Raw genomic sequence first — 14,602 nt, 5'->3', positions numbered from 1 at the left:
CTCACCTAAAAGGACTCCATTAACACAGACAACTATTACTAAAAGGCTTTTGCCATCATCACTAATAGCTGACTGTAAATCAGGTTAGACAACTGTCAGGAATGACCAAGGTGAGGTTTATCCCAATAAGGCAGGAAGGATGGACAGACTCAGTGACCTATTATGAACCTTTCTGGGATTTTGTCTGACATAGTTTTTATAAAGTCAAATAAATGGGGCTTAATTCCAGATTATAGGTCTTGGAGGCAGCATGGAGCTGAGCAGGTACACCCTTTCAGCCCAGCTCTGCAGAGAGAGACTCCAGCAGCCTCAGCTTCACCAGCCCAACCCTGCACCTGGGAAAATAAATCCAGCCTCTTAGCACAGCTAATAATTCATCACAGCAGCTACACTGCTTCCTTCCACTCCCAAAGGCTTCCATATCAACCCTCCCCTTTATAATACATGTGCATCATGCAATTCTTAAAAATAAACAGGTAAATAACCTAAGTAATTTACATTACTACTGCAGTTCTTAAATTAAGGGTGAACATAGAAGCAAGAAAACATTCTTATAGGAACAGCATTGTTTCTCACATCATATGTGATGCAATTATCACAATAGTTTCACAGAAAACCTAGACATAAACATAAACTTTAGCTGACCTACTTTCTTCAGCACGAAAAAGTATTTCTGACCAATTCTAAATATGCACATCCAGTTACACTGAATGCATGATTTGCATAATACCACCTACCTGCAGCTGCAAAGCACAAAACCATCAAAGCAAACACTGAAGTCACACAACTTGACATTTTTGTAAATGCTGTATCTTCTCAAATCAACTTGCTTTGTGGTTCCTCATGTAGATTTACTTTCTTCGAAACAGGTGGTGAGCTTCGAAATCAGATCTTTTGGACTTTTAATTGCCTACAGAAAGAAGTAAAAATAAATATTAATACAAATACAACTTACAGAAATATTAATAGATATTTAAAATTATCTCTCTTGTAAGAAGAAAAACAGAACACTCTCTTAAAGGTCTAGTAGGAGAGTGCATTTTATATTGTCAGATACCCTAGGTACCAATAACCTAGTACTCCTCCCCCTGTATTTCAGTACCTTTTTGCAGATGTTGCTCCCTTATATTATACATTGTGCAACTTAGATCTGCTTGGAAGTGAGGCCCCAGAGTCCTTTCTGTCAGCTAATACCAAAGTCCCACTGAAGCCTGCCAATGATACTCATACCCTCAGACATGTTTATTTTAAGTAATCAGACTTTCTCTGGTGCATATAAACATTTGTTTGCTCAGTTATCTGCTGCTACCTTTATTATAGCATGGAGAAATGTTTCACTTGTCTTCTAGCTGGTTGATGGGTAACTCGATAAATTTAACTCATCATTTCTCAGTATGACAAACTCTGAAAACTTTTCAATGCTACTTGACACTAAATATAAACATAAAACTGTTCAGAATCTTTCTTTAGAGAGATTTTGAGACATGATATACCAGGTCAGTTAAACAACTCTAGTGTGCTATGCTAATAAATGACAATACGGCTGATGCCTGCAAGCCTTACAAACATTGAAAATTCTGACCCCAGAATGCATGCTGCAGATTTTGGCAGGGAAATGCTTAAGCAGATCCACAATAGCCTCTTCCACTTTTTCTTTTTTTTAATTCTATTCTCAGTCATCTAGATGTCTAGAATAAGATTACAGATCAGGAAGGTAAAGAACCGGAACACTGGTATTGTACATTCAGAAGCAGATGACAGATGGCACCTTGGCAACCACTAATACTCATCATAAAACACTGCAAGAAATTACAAACCTCCATCATGGGACTAAGTGATAGCAAAACACTGAGCCAGGATCACGTGGCAACATGATTATCATTTAAAAGGTGAAGTAGAAGGACAAAAGGCCAGATTCTGTCATACAGTGTGTGCCATGCTGTGCGCCAGCAGAAGCCTGCTCAACCAACACCTGCACCTAGACCAGTAGCCCTGGGGCTATGAGGAAACTCGAGAAACTCCTCAGCAGCATTTCTGCACAGGTTATTTGGTGGGGACAGCACTGCCCTGTGTGCATAGAGCTGCATCTACACTCCTGGAAGTGCTGTTGGGGCCAGAATTCCTGCCTCCTGCAGATCCTTCACACAGCACCCAGCTCCTGGAACCTCCAACTGGTCTTGACAGTGCCCCAGATCCCACTGTGAGGTGGGGGAAACAGGAACAGCTCTGCTGGCTGCTGGGAACACCCAGACACTCCAGCAGGACAGCAGCATATGGGGAGAGCAAGGAGCTGACTATCTGTCACAACATGGGGGTTCATGCAGCTCCTTTTCAAGCTCAGTGTCCCACAAAATGCACTTTTGGGAAAATGGAAAGACATGACAAATACTGAGCATTATTTGGGAAGTCAAATATAAACTGGAATAAATTTGCAGCTATTTCTCTAGATAAAAAGAAACCTAAGTCTACCTGCTGATAGTATTTGGTTGCTAGTTCAAGTTTTAACTGCTGCCATAAAGAAAAACTATCAAACAGAGCAAATAATGAGGTTTCTAGTCAGTGTTATCTATAGAAGACCATCATAATGTTCTGCAAGATGTCATATGTGCAAAGAGGCAATGAAGAAGCATTCTGAAACTCAAATTACTGATGTACAGCCATTTCACCAACAACAACGAACACAAGAGAAACCAGAAAATAAGCAACTACAGCACATATGCTAAATAAGAAAACCCAAGATACGACTTAGATCCCTGTCCCATCTGCACAAACCTCTCATTCCTCAGTGACAGTTTTATAAGGCACCAAGTTGTGTAGAAACAGGTAGCACAGGAAAAGAACTGGAGAGAAAGAAATTATGTTTAGAATCCCATTCCAACCTGACCATCTAAATATTTTAAAATGTCAAGTTGCAGTTCAACTCGGATGAAAGTCCTTTTGAAAAAAGTGATAAAAAAAAGGCAGAGAGAATATATATACATTTCCATCTGCAGGAGTGATTTGATTCCTACCACAACCCACTGACCAATAACATTTCCAAGGTGTAACTGAGAGCTGCCAGTACATGACTGAAAAGCCCTAAACATCAACCCTGATTCTGCCAGTTCATGAAGGGTGAATAATGAAGACTTAAATGAAAATCTGGAAGAACTTTCTGAAGAGTGAGCTCACTTGCTTGAAGACATACAATCTCAAACTTAAAAAGGAGGGCAAATATCAAAAAACATGAAAAGGTAACAAACTTGACTGTGAGTTTCATGAATTTAGGATGAATGATACCCAAACTGTCAGCTCCACAGCTGCAATTTAAGTCAAAAGACAGACAAAACTGCTACTTATAACTCATCTAAGACTAAACCTACTAAGTAGGCAATTTGTCAGTATTTTGCAAAATCTGATCATGCGTGGCAGGAATCAGCTACTAAGCTGCTATTAAGTGACCATCTGACAGCACCAAACAAACAAACCAACAACAACAAAAAAGGTGAGAAAATTAAGCTGTGGTGCAAAATCTGCCAGATTTTGCTTCAGTGTGAGACCTGCTGTCACTAGAAAAAATGTGAAACCTGCAAATTAGGAAAAGTAGGAAAAGCCAGTCCAGAAAATAGGAAGCTATTTCCTTTGAAATAGGAGAAGAATGCTGTGCAAAGGGATAAGGAACCTAAACTATTTACCCAAGAAGTAAACACAACTGTTAGACAACTTGACATTCAAAAGAAATTTCCAAGAGAATCATCTTTTCCTTTGGGGTATATCTGAGTGGCTATTTTTGTAAATGAGATCACAAAAGGGCATATTAAAATTATAACCAAAAAATCCTGATATGGAAGAGAAAGAGAAGAAGACATGAGAGTTTTGGGTTTATTAAATACATCTCCATGCCAATGATTTGTACTACAACAAGCTGCAAAGAAGGCTGGCAAAAGAGGGGACCTAAATCAAAACCATTGAAGACTACAGGGTTATTTTCACTGAAATCTGCTTTGTAAAGGTCACTAGTCCTACAAAAAGTGAGTGTCTAAAAAGCACAAAGACCCTGTTTTGTTGAGAAATATATATCTCCAGATCAAATCAGGAATACTTGCTGCTGGGAACATCAGGAAGAACCTGACTACTACTAGCTTTCATTAGGTTTGAAAGAAGACTGGGGAAATGGAAGGGGAGGAAACACAGTTTGAAGTACACAAGGACAAGCAGAGGAGAAAGCATGAGGTTTTAATTTGGTTTCAACTAGGAGCCTCTGATGCCCCTGAGAATTTTGACGCATAAGGCTTAGCTAGAACCCAGTGAAAAGCATGGTGCTTTTGAAAGATACCAAAGCACTGACTGAAGGACAGCTCTCATTACTACTCTAAGCTAGAGGACAACAAATGCTCCTTAATTCAGTGGTACTTAAAGCAATCTACATTTGTTAGAGCCAGCAGCAGACAAAGCACAAATCACTTGAGTGCACTACTGTTTTCTCTCCACCTTTCACCAACATAAATACTTTTCTTCCTACAAATCTGCTATTCATCTTCCTCAGAATTTCAGTCTTTGTATTTTTTAAAGTTAGCCTTTGAACTAAAAAGTCCTCTTTAATACTACAAGATGGAAGAATTCACAGGGTAGAAGCATGATGCTTACTCTTTAAAAAAAAAACATTTTTCCCTACGGATTTTCCAGTTCTTACTGGTAGGCACTCCCAGACCATAAAGCTCTGTGGCCTATGTCACTAAGAAATTACATTCTGCACTGTTCTGCCACTAGCAGAATGTATCCACCCCCACACCAGCCTAATGCTCTCTAAAAAGGGGATGGGACTCTGCTCTAAAGTGCTCGAAGAACTATAAATGAAAATTAACAAAGTGTACACCCTGGGTTAGGTTCAGGCTTCAGGAAATTTGAGCACCTTTCTACTCAGCCCAGTTCTGTACTTCTAGCCAAGTACCCATCATGCGGTAGTCTTCTTGAAATCAGCAGTCTCCCTAGCTTCAACTTTTACACACTTTTCCTCTCTTGGTAAATTTATTTTTGCTTACTTCTTCAAAGCTTCTCTGCCTAGTCCAACCTGCAGGCAGCCAGAGCCACAGATACTAGGGTGTTTCTGTTTCCTATTAAAGGCTTCTCTAGCATAGGAATTTGCCACATTTCTTGCTGAATTGGGACCTTATTGTTTTATTTACACCTTTTACTTCTGTTCCCTTAAGCCCTTTCCCCAACAGCCACCATCTGTTTCATTAATCAGCACTTACCTTTCCCAAACAATTTCTTCCCCTGCCTTAACTCTATCCTTCTTGTTGTCTAAACTTTTCCTTTACTGCCTGAAGAATAACTTCCACTTCCTCTCTGCCTTATCAGCATGGATACTGGTAATTCCCTCCTCTTTCCAAGTGTGGTGCCAGAGGTTGCACAGCTCTCTACAACACTGCTAACAAACACTTCTCCCCCAAAGCAAGCCAAAATTCCTCCTCCTCTTAAGTCACATCACAAGTCCCAACAAAGTGAATGGGGATACTTGAGCAAAGCCAGCAGGATCTGTCCCTTTGTGTTGTTTTGCCATAGCAACATGAACCCAAGTTTCTAGGCCATCCAAGGCCGCCTTCACAGCCAAAGCTTTTTCACTTTTTGTTTGCTTGTTTTACACATGGCAACCATTTTGCTTATTTAACTGGTTTTTCTTCAATTTGTCCAAGTTGCTTCCCTATGTGAATGCAATGAATACATGCATGCCATGTGCAAGTAAAAAAGGCAATCATTTGTAATCAAGTACACCCAATCTCAAGTTAAAAAAAACCACGAATAGTTAACTATATGAATAGTTCTATAAACTTAGGAACAGCAAAAGAGTTTATTTACAATCCTACTCCTATTAAAAATGCATTTTTGAAGACTTATTACCTGACATCATGTCAGTTCTGCACGATTTGCACACATACAGGTAGGAAAGCTGATTAATAGGATTAGCAAATGTTCATGTGAAATTGAAAATTCGTCTGTATTTTTAAATGCCTTTGTCCAAGGCATATACACAAAATCCCACAAGTTCATTCAGAACTCAAAATAGTGACTTATTCATAAACTATAAAGGGACAGATTCTGGTTTAGAAACAAAGTGGTTTCATTTTCAGGGAATATATGAATAGCAATAAAACTAAAAACCCTGACATATCAAAAAGTCCAGGGAAAAAGTAACTCTGATGTCCTGCAGTTCACATGCTGCTGTGCTTGTAATGGGACATTTCAACAAGTCGCAGTTAAAGGCTATGGGAACTGGAAGAGTGCCAAATGAAGATGTTTTATGCCATTTAGTAATGTGCCCCTCTATTCAATGTGATTTTTGTTTTAGTATTTTGTTTATTTATTTTCTTATTAAAGTATTACAGTGTAGCCTGCCAAGTTACAAGAACAAAAATATAAACAAATAAGTCAAATAAAAATGTGAAACCATTCCACCTATTTAGTAATAGTGTACTGGATGGGGATTTTGTTACCTGGGACATATTTTGCCCACAGCTGGAATGAAGCTCCAGTTTAGATGGGGGTGTCTATTCTCAGTATCATTTAACAACCAACTTCCCCTTGAGCTTCACAACTTTCCTTTTTTTTTTTTTTAATCACCTGTTTTTATTGCTGTGACTTTAGATGACACCAAACACTGGAAGTTTCAGATGAAGAACCACTGCATAATACAGCGCAAAAGTAAGAGACAGTTTACAGAAACAGGACCAAATAATCGTTCTGTTATATATTCCCAGGACTTCCCTTCCCCCAAACACAGGGAGATATGCAGCTAAGTCTTCCTAGGCGGAGGGCAAGGTTTTGCTTACCAAGTGTAAACAAGAGAATAGTCTCTTAAAGGATCAGGATGCAGGAGGGTTTCAATACGTGGAAGGGAAGGAAGTGCATTCGGGCATCTTTTAGTGGAAGGAGTACACAAGACTTCCACAGGGAGTAGACTGGAACAGATTGCTTTTTGACAACAGCAGAAATTCCTAGAGGTTACTGAACCTCTACAGGAGAAGCACAGATGGCATTGCAGACAGAGTTTAACAAGACCAACACCCCACACGTAATCTGAGTACCAAATCAGAATTCTTTTCCTTTATCATAGAGCCCTCAGGCACTTCCTACATCAGGACATCTCTAAAGGGAGTGGAGAAAGCAAGAGGCTGGGATGCTGTACAGCTCTAGTACTGTAATGGCTCAAGCAATCTGCAATCTCATGCCAGCTTCAGCTTTGTATTTTCTGTGCAACTAACAGCTACTCTCTTCTTTCACAGGCAAAAGAAGCCACAACAGGACCTCACCTTGGCCACAGCAGCCTGGAAAGACAACACTACTTTAGGCATTCTGCTTCCAACTTTTAGTTAGAAGATGGACGAGAAATCTCACTGATATCACCAGGGAATACCAGCAGCACAATTATATGCCATCTTTCTGATACACATTAAGGAAGCAAAAAAGCAGAGATTACTAGAAACATACGTACATTAAAACATGGCAACCCAAGAAATCTCAAATGTACATTTTAATAAATCTCAAGTTCCCAATTAACCAGTAATATCTCACCACAACTAACAAGAACTAAGCTCATGTTTTTTAAATGGGACTTGCTGCTTCTGAGAAGTTTACCCTAAAACAAAAACAAAGGCAATAGAAATAGGAATCTTCACACTGAGCAAGATCATCATAATTTGTATGAAAAAAACATCTCTACAACCTTTCCTTCTCATAGTTAAATTTCTTTGGACCAATTACCAACTTTTTTATTGTTTCTAATTGGAAACAGAATAGGTTTCCTGGCACTGGACTATCTTACTTTTCACAAACACAGTAGCAGCCAACAACTTCACACAAATTTAATTTATCTTAAGTTTTACTTGGCTGGGTTTCTAATTGCACACCTAAACTAAACAGATAACAGCTCTAATGTACCTATCAAGACAGATATAACCCTAGGGAGGGCATCTCTGCAGAACTGAAGCCACAGTAGGATGGGAAGTTACCAACAATTCAGCAAGGCTTCCTCCACTCTGGATAAAAGACTTCAGCAAATTGCTGTTAATGAATGCTTGGCACTGTTATTTTTTTCAAGACTGAACTGCAAAAATCTTAGGACTGCATCTAGAAATATTCTACCTAGAACCTTCCTATCAGGAAAAAGAACTAAATCCATCACTGGTGGATGTAAAATCTTGAAATGACATCTACACATGTGAAAAGTAATTTTGAAACCATGACGTATAAATACCAGCAACTGTCTGGATTAATTGTGAGAAACCCACAAAGAGTATGATGAAAAGCAAGACTACAGCATTAAACATAAATTCACTGTATAAGGATGCAATCCTCTTTGAGAAGAGTAAAACAAAAAATAGTAAATAAATGAACAGAATTGAAAATCAGTGCTTCTCATTACAGGGGAAATGGATGAGGTGATACAAACCAGCCCTCCTCACTGCCATGGGTCATTAGATACTACAAGAAGTAAATTAACAGGCTGAAATATTAACTACTAGGTATTTTAAAGTTAACTGCATGCATTATCAGACCCACATTTTGGAAAAAACAGAAACAGAACAACAAAAGTATGTCTTTTGGTTTCTAGAATAAGGCAAACTCTAATAGGCAGATTAGTAGATTATTTCTTCAGGTTGCTAAGCAAGAGTGCATGATAAACACACTTACCAAAGGTTAACTGTTAGCCACTAAACTTTCAGCTGCACATCTTACAGATAGGAAACTTCTCCCACACAAATAGGGAAGTCCTTAAAGTGAGACACAGTTAAAAGAAGGAGTCAAAAGGAGTTTCCCTTTGTGTAGGGGTATCTAGCCTCTCATTGTCTGTCAAATAAATGGTGTCATTCCATTTGTTGAGCAGAAAAACCCATTCAGGTTGGAGCAAAACTTTTTCATAAATTTTTTTTATTTATAAGCACTTCATCAGGGATTTGCTTCAGTCAAGGTATGAATTACTAGTGTGTTCCAGTCAGAATGAGTGGAGAACACTCCCATAAAATCTTTACTATTCAGGATTTCCTTTAATCATTTTATATTAAATGTATAAATGACAACTGTAAAAAAAAATTTGGGCATAGGTATGGGGAGAGGGAAGACCACAACCAATTCCTTTAGTCATATAAATAATTTGTGCATCTTTCTGTCAGAAGGAAATTATTATCTACATAATCATCACTGGAGTGAACCAAATCACCAGACCTACAAGTATTTAGAAACACTGGTGATTTTAACTGCTGGACGGAGGAACTAATCTACCACAGAACACAAGCTGCACATAGTGGAGTGACTTGGTTCATTAATGCAATAGCTTTATTACAAGAAAAGGCTCTCTTCAAATACAGCAACAGCTGCTTTGGAAAGCAGAACAGAACTTTGTTTCTCTCAGATCATTGTAAGGAACAACACATCACATGTGTGATAAAATACTACCATAGTTCTCAACCACACAGTGTCAAAGGCAGCTACAGTCAAACAACTTACTTGTCAAATGTAAAGCAAAAGAGGACATATCAGTCTTCAATCCACCTCCAGCTTCTTGGCAAAGAAATACATGAATTCAGCAAATTTATACTATGCAGTAAGCTCACCGGATACTTCGGGGGTGTTTTATTGTCCCCGACTCACACAATGTAGCTCACCAATTTCCAACAGAAAATGCCTATGCTTACAAAGGAGAATCAGAGAATAAGTGAATTGCCATTATTCTTTAGAATCACTAACAACACCTTATGTATCACAACCCCTATTGCCTTCTGTGCAGAAAAACAACCTCTACACAGCAGCTCTATAATTAACTTGTTTCAGTCCCAAGACCTCTAGATAAATGCTCTCCTGCAATCTAAGCAGGTCTCTTGCAAGGTCACAACAGAAATTATCTAAAAGAGAGGCCCTTTCCAGCTGACTCTCAAAATTTTATAACATCTTACAACAGGAAAGAAGAAAAGAAAAAAATTGAATTTGGCCAACTACTGTACTGAAATTAGATTATTACAGAGAAGTGCTAAATATAATTAATTACATTTGTTAATAATAGGCAGGTGTTGCTCATTTTGAAGTACTAGTCACAGGATGGAATATTTCCACATTTTCCTCAAAAACACTATTAATTTCATTATGGAAACATCAGAAACTAGCATACTTTCCAAACATAATTATTTGTAACCAGTATAAATAAACAGTTATTACACTTAAAATGCAATATATGAAGTGTTCTCTGCTACACTCAACAAATATCACTCCTTACATAATCAAGGTCATAAAGTAAGTTCTTCTTTAAAAACATCTATTTTGTGATACTTGAAATTAAAAAATATGGAATATTAATTAAGTGGCAGATTTAAAGTCCCTCTTTCCACGATTTCCAGAGATATCTGGAATCTGGTAAATCTCTTTCATTTTGGCTACCACAGAGTTAATTGTTGCTGTAACAGCACAAGAAATGCTGCTCTATTGGACGAATGCCAACACATAAAAATGCAAATCCACAGTGATGGATAAAGCAATTCAACTGCACTACTTTTCGCTAGTATATTTTTATGGTATAACATGCTTGTATTCATGAAGTGGCTAGAAACTAGCATACCACTGTTAATCACCACAAATATTACTGCTATAGAAGTAATGCCTATTTATAATACACAAGTATTTTGTGGAACTAGATCAAAAAGCAATGTGCTGGCAAAGATATTTGCAATCTATATCCCAGATAGTATTTTCTGAGATTCACATAAATGGCCCAAGACTTGATAATTCATGTCTTAAATTTTAACACAATATTGTTGGAGGTATCAAAGAAAATAATTGTAGGAACAAATTAGGCAAAGATTTACCACTATTTTCAAATCACATTAAAGCAGAAATTTCAGTTTGGCTTTACAAAGTACACATTTCAGCATCTCAGAGAAACATCTGGAGAGAAAGTTTTGGGATTCTATGGAAACAACAGAAGATGAAGGCTGCCAATGGAATTTAACATACACCTTTCTGTACCCTTTGTAGCAGGCAACATCATGTTATGCTGCTAGAGAACAATGCATGGCCATTGAAATATGCATATACTTTAGATACATTTATATATATTTTATAGCTTGCTGTGCAGTTAGTGCCCTTCCAGAACCAGAGCTTACATAGCTTGCTTTAAACCTGACCTGGGACTGTTAACTTCAGTTGAACACATTGTGTCTGTACTTGCTCTAACACCTAATGCTGTTGGAATATACAACTGCTATCACTCACACGCAGCAAATTAGCTAGTCTGGAGCAAATGCTCCTTGGCACGTTTTTGTCCCACCCTTAGTGAAAGGGGGCTTAACCCCAAGTAGAAACAGCAAGATTCTTGCATTTACTGCAGGTAAGAGCCCGTTCCCCAGCTCTTACTGGGGAATAGCTGACACCCTGCAAATTCCCATTCAGCCATCTGTTTGTGCATCCATACCTTCAGTATTTGCCATTTGGCTGCACCAGACTACACAGACCAGAAAGCAACATGGACTGGTGCAAGCCATGCACGTTACCTTCTTTGGCAACAGCCTTTACATTCAGCATTCCTGGTACAAAGAACTTAATCATTATGCTAATATGAATCAAAAAGGAAAACCACTATTGCTCTGTGCTGGGACCATCAGTTGACCTCTACAGTAATAAGCTAGTAATGACTTCTTAAAACCTAAGAGAATATCTAAAAATATTTTCTCTTATGGAAATCCTAAATACTAGAAATAGTTTCTTGTGAGAATACAACTGCTTTGCAAGTCAACTGGAGCTCTCAAGATGTCTTTATATAATCGTATTTGACCTAGTAAGAGCTCCACTGTGAAAATATTTCTTCTAGTTCGTTATCTGAAACTTCACAGGATTACTCAAAATATCATTTCTTGGGTTTAATTCACTTCAAACATCTTCAAAGAGAAATTTCACTCACATAAACCTGTAGTGTTTTCACAAGTCAGTCATGGCTAATATGACAAAAACTGCATTCAGAAGAATGGGAGATATGCCTGCTAGAGGAAATTTATAAACAAGTATTTGAAAGTAATGTGTTTATTTCAATGTATGTGGGTGTTCCAAGTAAATTAACATTCACCTTCTAAAGAAATACTATCAAAAGTATAGGCCCAAAGTTTTAATAAATTACAACTGTGGTAGGAGTAGAGACTTTATATAGACAGCAAGTTTTGTGTTCCCCCTGCTGGTTTAGCAATTGACTTCCAAACACTGTTCCTGTGGTAGGCATCAAGATGCTAGGGTATGAAAATGTGTTTTGCACGCCAGGAACAATAAGTGAAAGTTACTTTTCAAAAGAACTCACATCCTTGGTGGATATCACTTACACACTTTGACTAGATGAGGCTCTGGACACACAAAACATGCATCAAAATCAACAACGAAACAAGATCTCCCCAGGGACAGAAAGCATGTCAAGAGAGAAAAATCTGAAGTGTCACTTTAAACTTGAAAATGTTGGACTGCAGCAAACAATTGGGGGAAGCAAGTTTCAGAGTAAAGGACTCTTCACTGAAGGAAGCCAATGACCTGCCCTCCCCTCCCTTCCTCCCCCAGCCCAGCACCAGCTGCAGCAGTGGCCCAGGTCTGCATTCGAGGAGCAGCTCCTCCTTAGCTGGAACTCAAGCCCTGTTAGCTTTCATGGGTTAAACTGGAGCTCTTCAAATTAATAAGCATCTTCCATTAACATTTTACTAACACTCTTGTTGGGAATACTTTGATAGGACACCTGTGCAGTGCTAATTAAAACCCAGCTACCAACTCATGCTTGTGGCAGGCATTCATGGAAAAAAGCATGGACTGTAAGGGAAATAAAGTTATCTTCTTAAGTAGCAATAAACAAATAGATTTTGTCTTGGGAAGACATTTCATTTACACGTGTAAAGTCTTCCACATATGAGACTACAGTAGTATCAGTCCTCCAGGTCACCATGAGACAAACTGACACCACAGTTAGTGAGCAAGCAGCTCTCTCACTTTGGGTTTTCTCCCCATTGGAGGTCTAACATCAGCCTGTTTGACCTCACCAAACAGAAAGTACATACACTTAGATCAATATAAATACAGACCCAAGCAGAAAAACTTTTTGCTAGAACAAAATCATGGCACTTGTATGTCCAAGTGTCTCTTTAACAACTTAAAAATACTATCAAAAATACTACATAAAAAATTAACTGTGCTAATGATTAAGCATTTGAGAAGAAATAATAAATGACAGCAAATCAATTTTAATGGCTACAGCCTAATAGAACTGAGATAAGTTGATTTACATCTGGTTACATCCACAGCAAGTGGAAAAGGCATAATTGCACATGCACACTACACCTGACAGTCCTTATTTTTGAAAGGGAGAAGAATTATCACATCCTGTGCTGCTTGATACCAATGACTTTGGAACTACAAGTGCACTTGAAACTGGGGAAAGCTCGTGTTTAAAAAGTTACTTAATTTACATCTGACATTGAAGCCACATTCTTGTTATTACTAGGAGAGCTGTACTCAGAAGCTTGCAGGGACTTGACTCCAGTGCATCCCCTGCAAAATATGCAGCAGTAACTCCCACATGTCAACAACTCCTCAGTGAAACAGCACTGAAGGGACATTATACTGGCGCTTGCTTTACTCTCACTTACACTAAACTCACACTCTGCTCGTACATTGCCGAGTTCTCACCTGGCCTCATGAAAGGTTCGAGGACAGGCGCGCACAGCAGCGCGAGCCTCTGGAAGCCTTTCGCTCGCTGCCCGTAACTCGCCCAGCACGTACCAACCAGCCGGACACAGCGACTGCCGCTGGGACACCTGGAGCTCCCCCTCGCCAGGCGCCCACCTCTCGGCTCGCCCCTCAGTTCCCACAGGGAGCCCGCAGCTCGCACGGTCCCGAGAGGCGAGCCGCTCCTTGCGGTACGCGTGCGGGCGCTGACCGCCCCCGGCAGCTCCCGCACCCCGCGCCCGGCGGAGGCCCCGGGACCCTCCCGCTCAGCCCGGTCACGGTGACACCTCGAGGGGCTCAAACCCCGCGGCCGCCCCAGCGGACGGCGCATCCCTGCGGGGCGTCCGGCCCGAAACGCCGCTGTCGAGGCGGGGGTCGCGGCCGCCGCACCTACCCGGCGGCAGGTCTGTCCACGCCGCGTCCCGCGGGGCAGGCGCGCAGCAGCACAGCTACGCCATGGGCACCGCCGGCCGGGACGGGAACGCAGCCCTCACCAAGGCCGCCCAACGCCGGCCGCCGCTGCCCGGCCCGCGGTGCGCGGAGGAGGAGGCGGAGGAGGCGCGTGTGCACCCGCCCGGCCTCCGGCCCGGCAGTAGCCCTGCGGCCCGCGGGGCGGGGCGGGGCGGGGCGGGCGCGGGCGGTGCCGCCATTGGGCGCGGGGCGGAGACGGCGCCGTGACGGCCGCGCCCGCCGCCACCGCCCCTCGCGAGCGCGTGTCGCGGGCGCGCGCCTGCCCCGTCCCGTCCCGTCCCACACCTGAGCCCCGCCCGCCCCGCCGGGAACCGTGAGGGAATCTTGGGGTCGCACACGGCCCGGCTGTGCTGGCAGCCAGCGGCTCGAAAACCCCCGCGCCGCCGGGGCTGGGGGCACAGTCCCCGCTCACGGC

The 14,602-nt window shown here is 40.9% G+C and overlaps 1 protein-coding gene across 1 annotated transcript in view; it reads right to left on the bottom strand.

Moving 5' to 3' along the window:
* The window catches only part of TGFBR3 (transforming growth factor beta receptor 3), a 113,038-nt gene extending 98,750 nt beyond the window's left edge, over positions 1-14,288 (bottom strand). Inside the window, exons 1-2 of the mRNA XM_068199835.1 lie at positions 14,111-14,288; positions 738-910 (exon numbers count right to left, since the gene is read on the bottom strand). Coding sequence (XP_068055936.1) covers positions 738-795 — 58 coding nt within the window. The 5' untranslated portion in view covers positions 796-910; positions 14,111-14,288. The remainder of the gene's footprint in view (positions 1-737; positions 911-14,110) is intronic.
* Positions 14,289-14,602: the final 314 nt, after the last annotated feature.

This window comes from Anomalospiza imberbis, chromosome 9 (genome assembly GCF_031753505.1).
Source record: "Anomalospiza imberbis isolate Cuckoo-Finch-1a 21T00152 chromosome 9, ASM3175350v1, whole genome shotgun sequence".
In the NCBI taxonomy this organism is placed as follows: domain Eukaryota; kingdom Metazoa; phylum Chordata; class Aves; order Passeriformes; family Viduidae; genus Anomalospiza; species Anomalospiza imberbis.
Note: the sequence above shows the minus strand (reverse complement) of the source record. Positions and strands in the feature narration are given on the sequence as shown.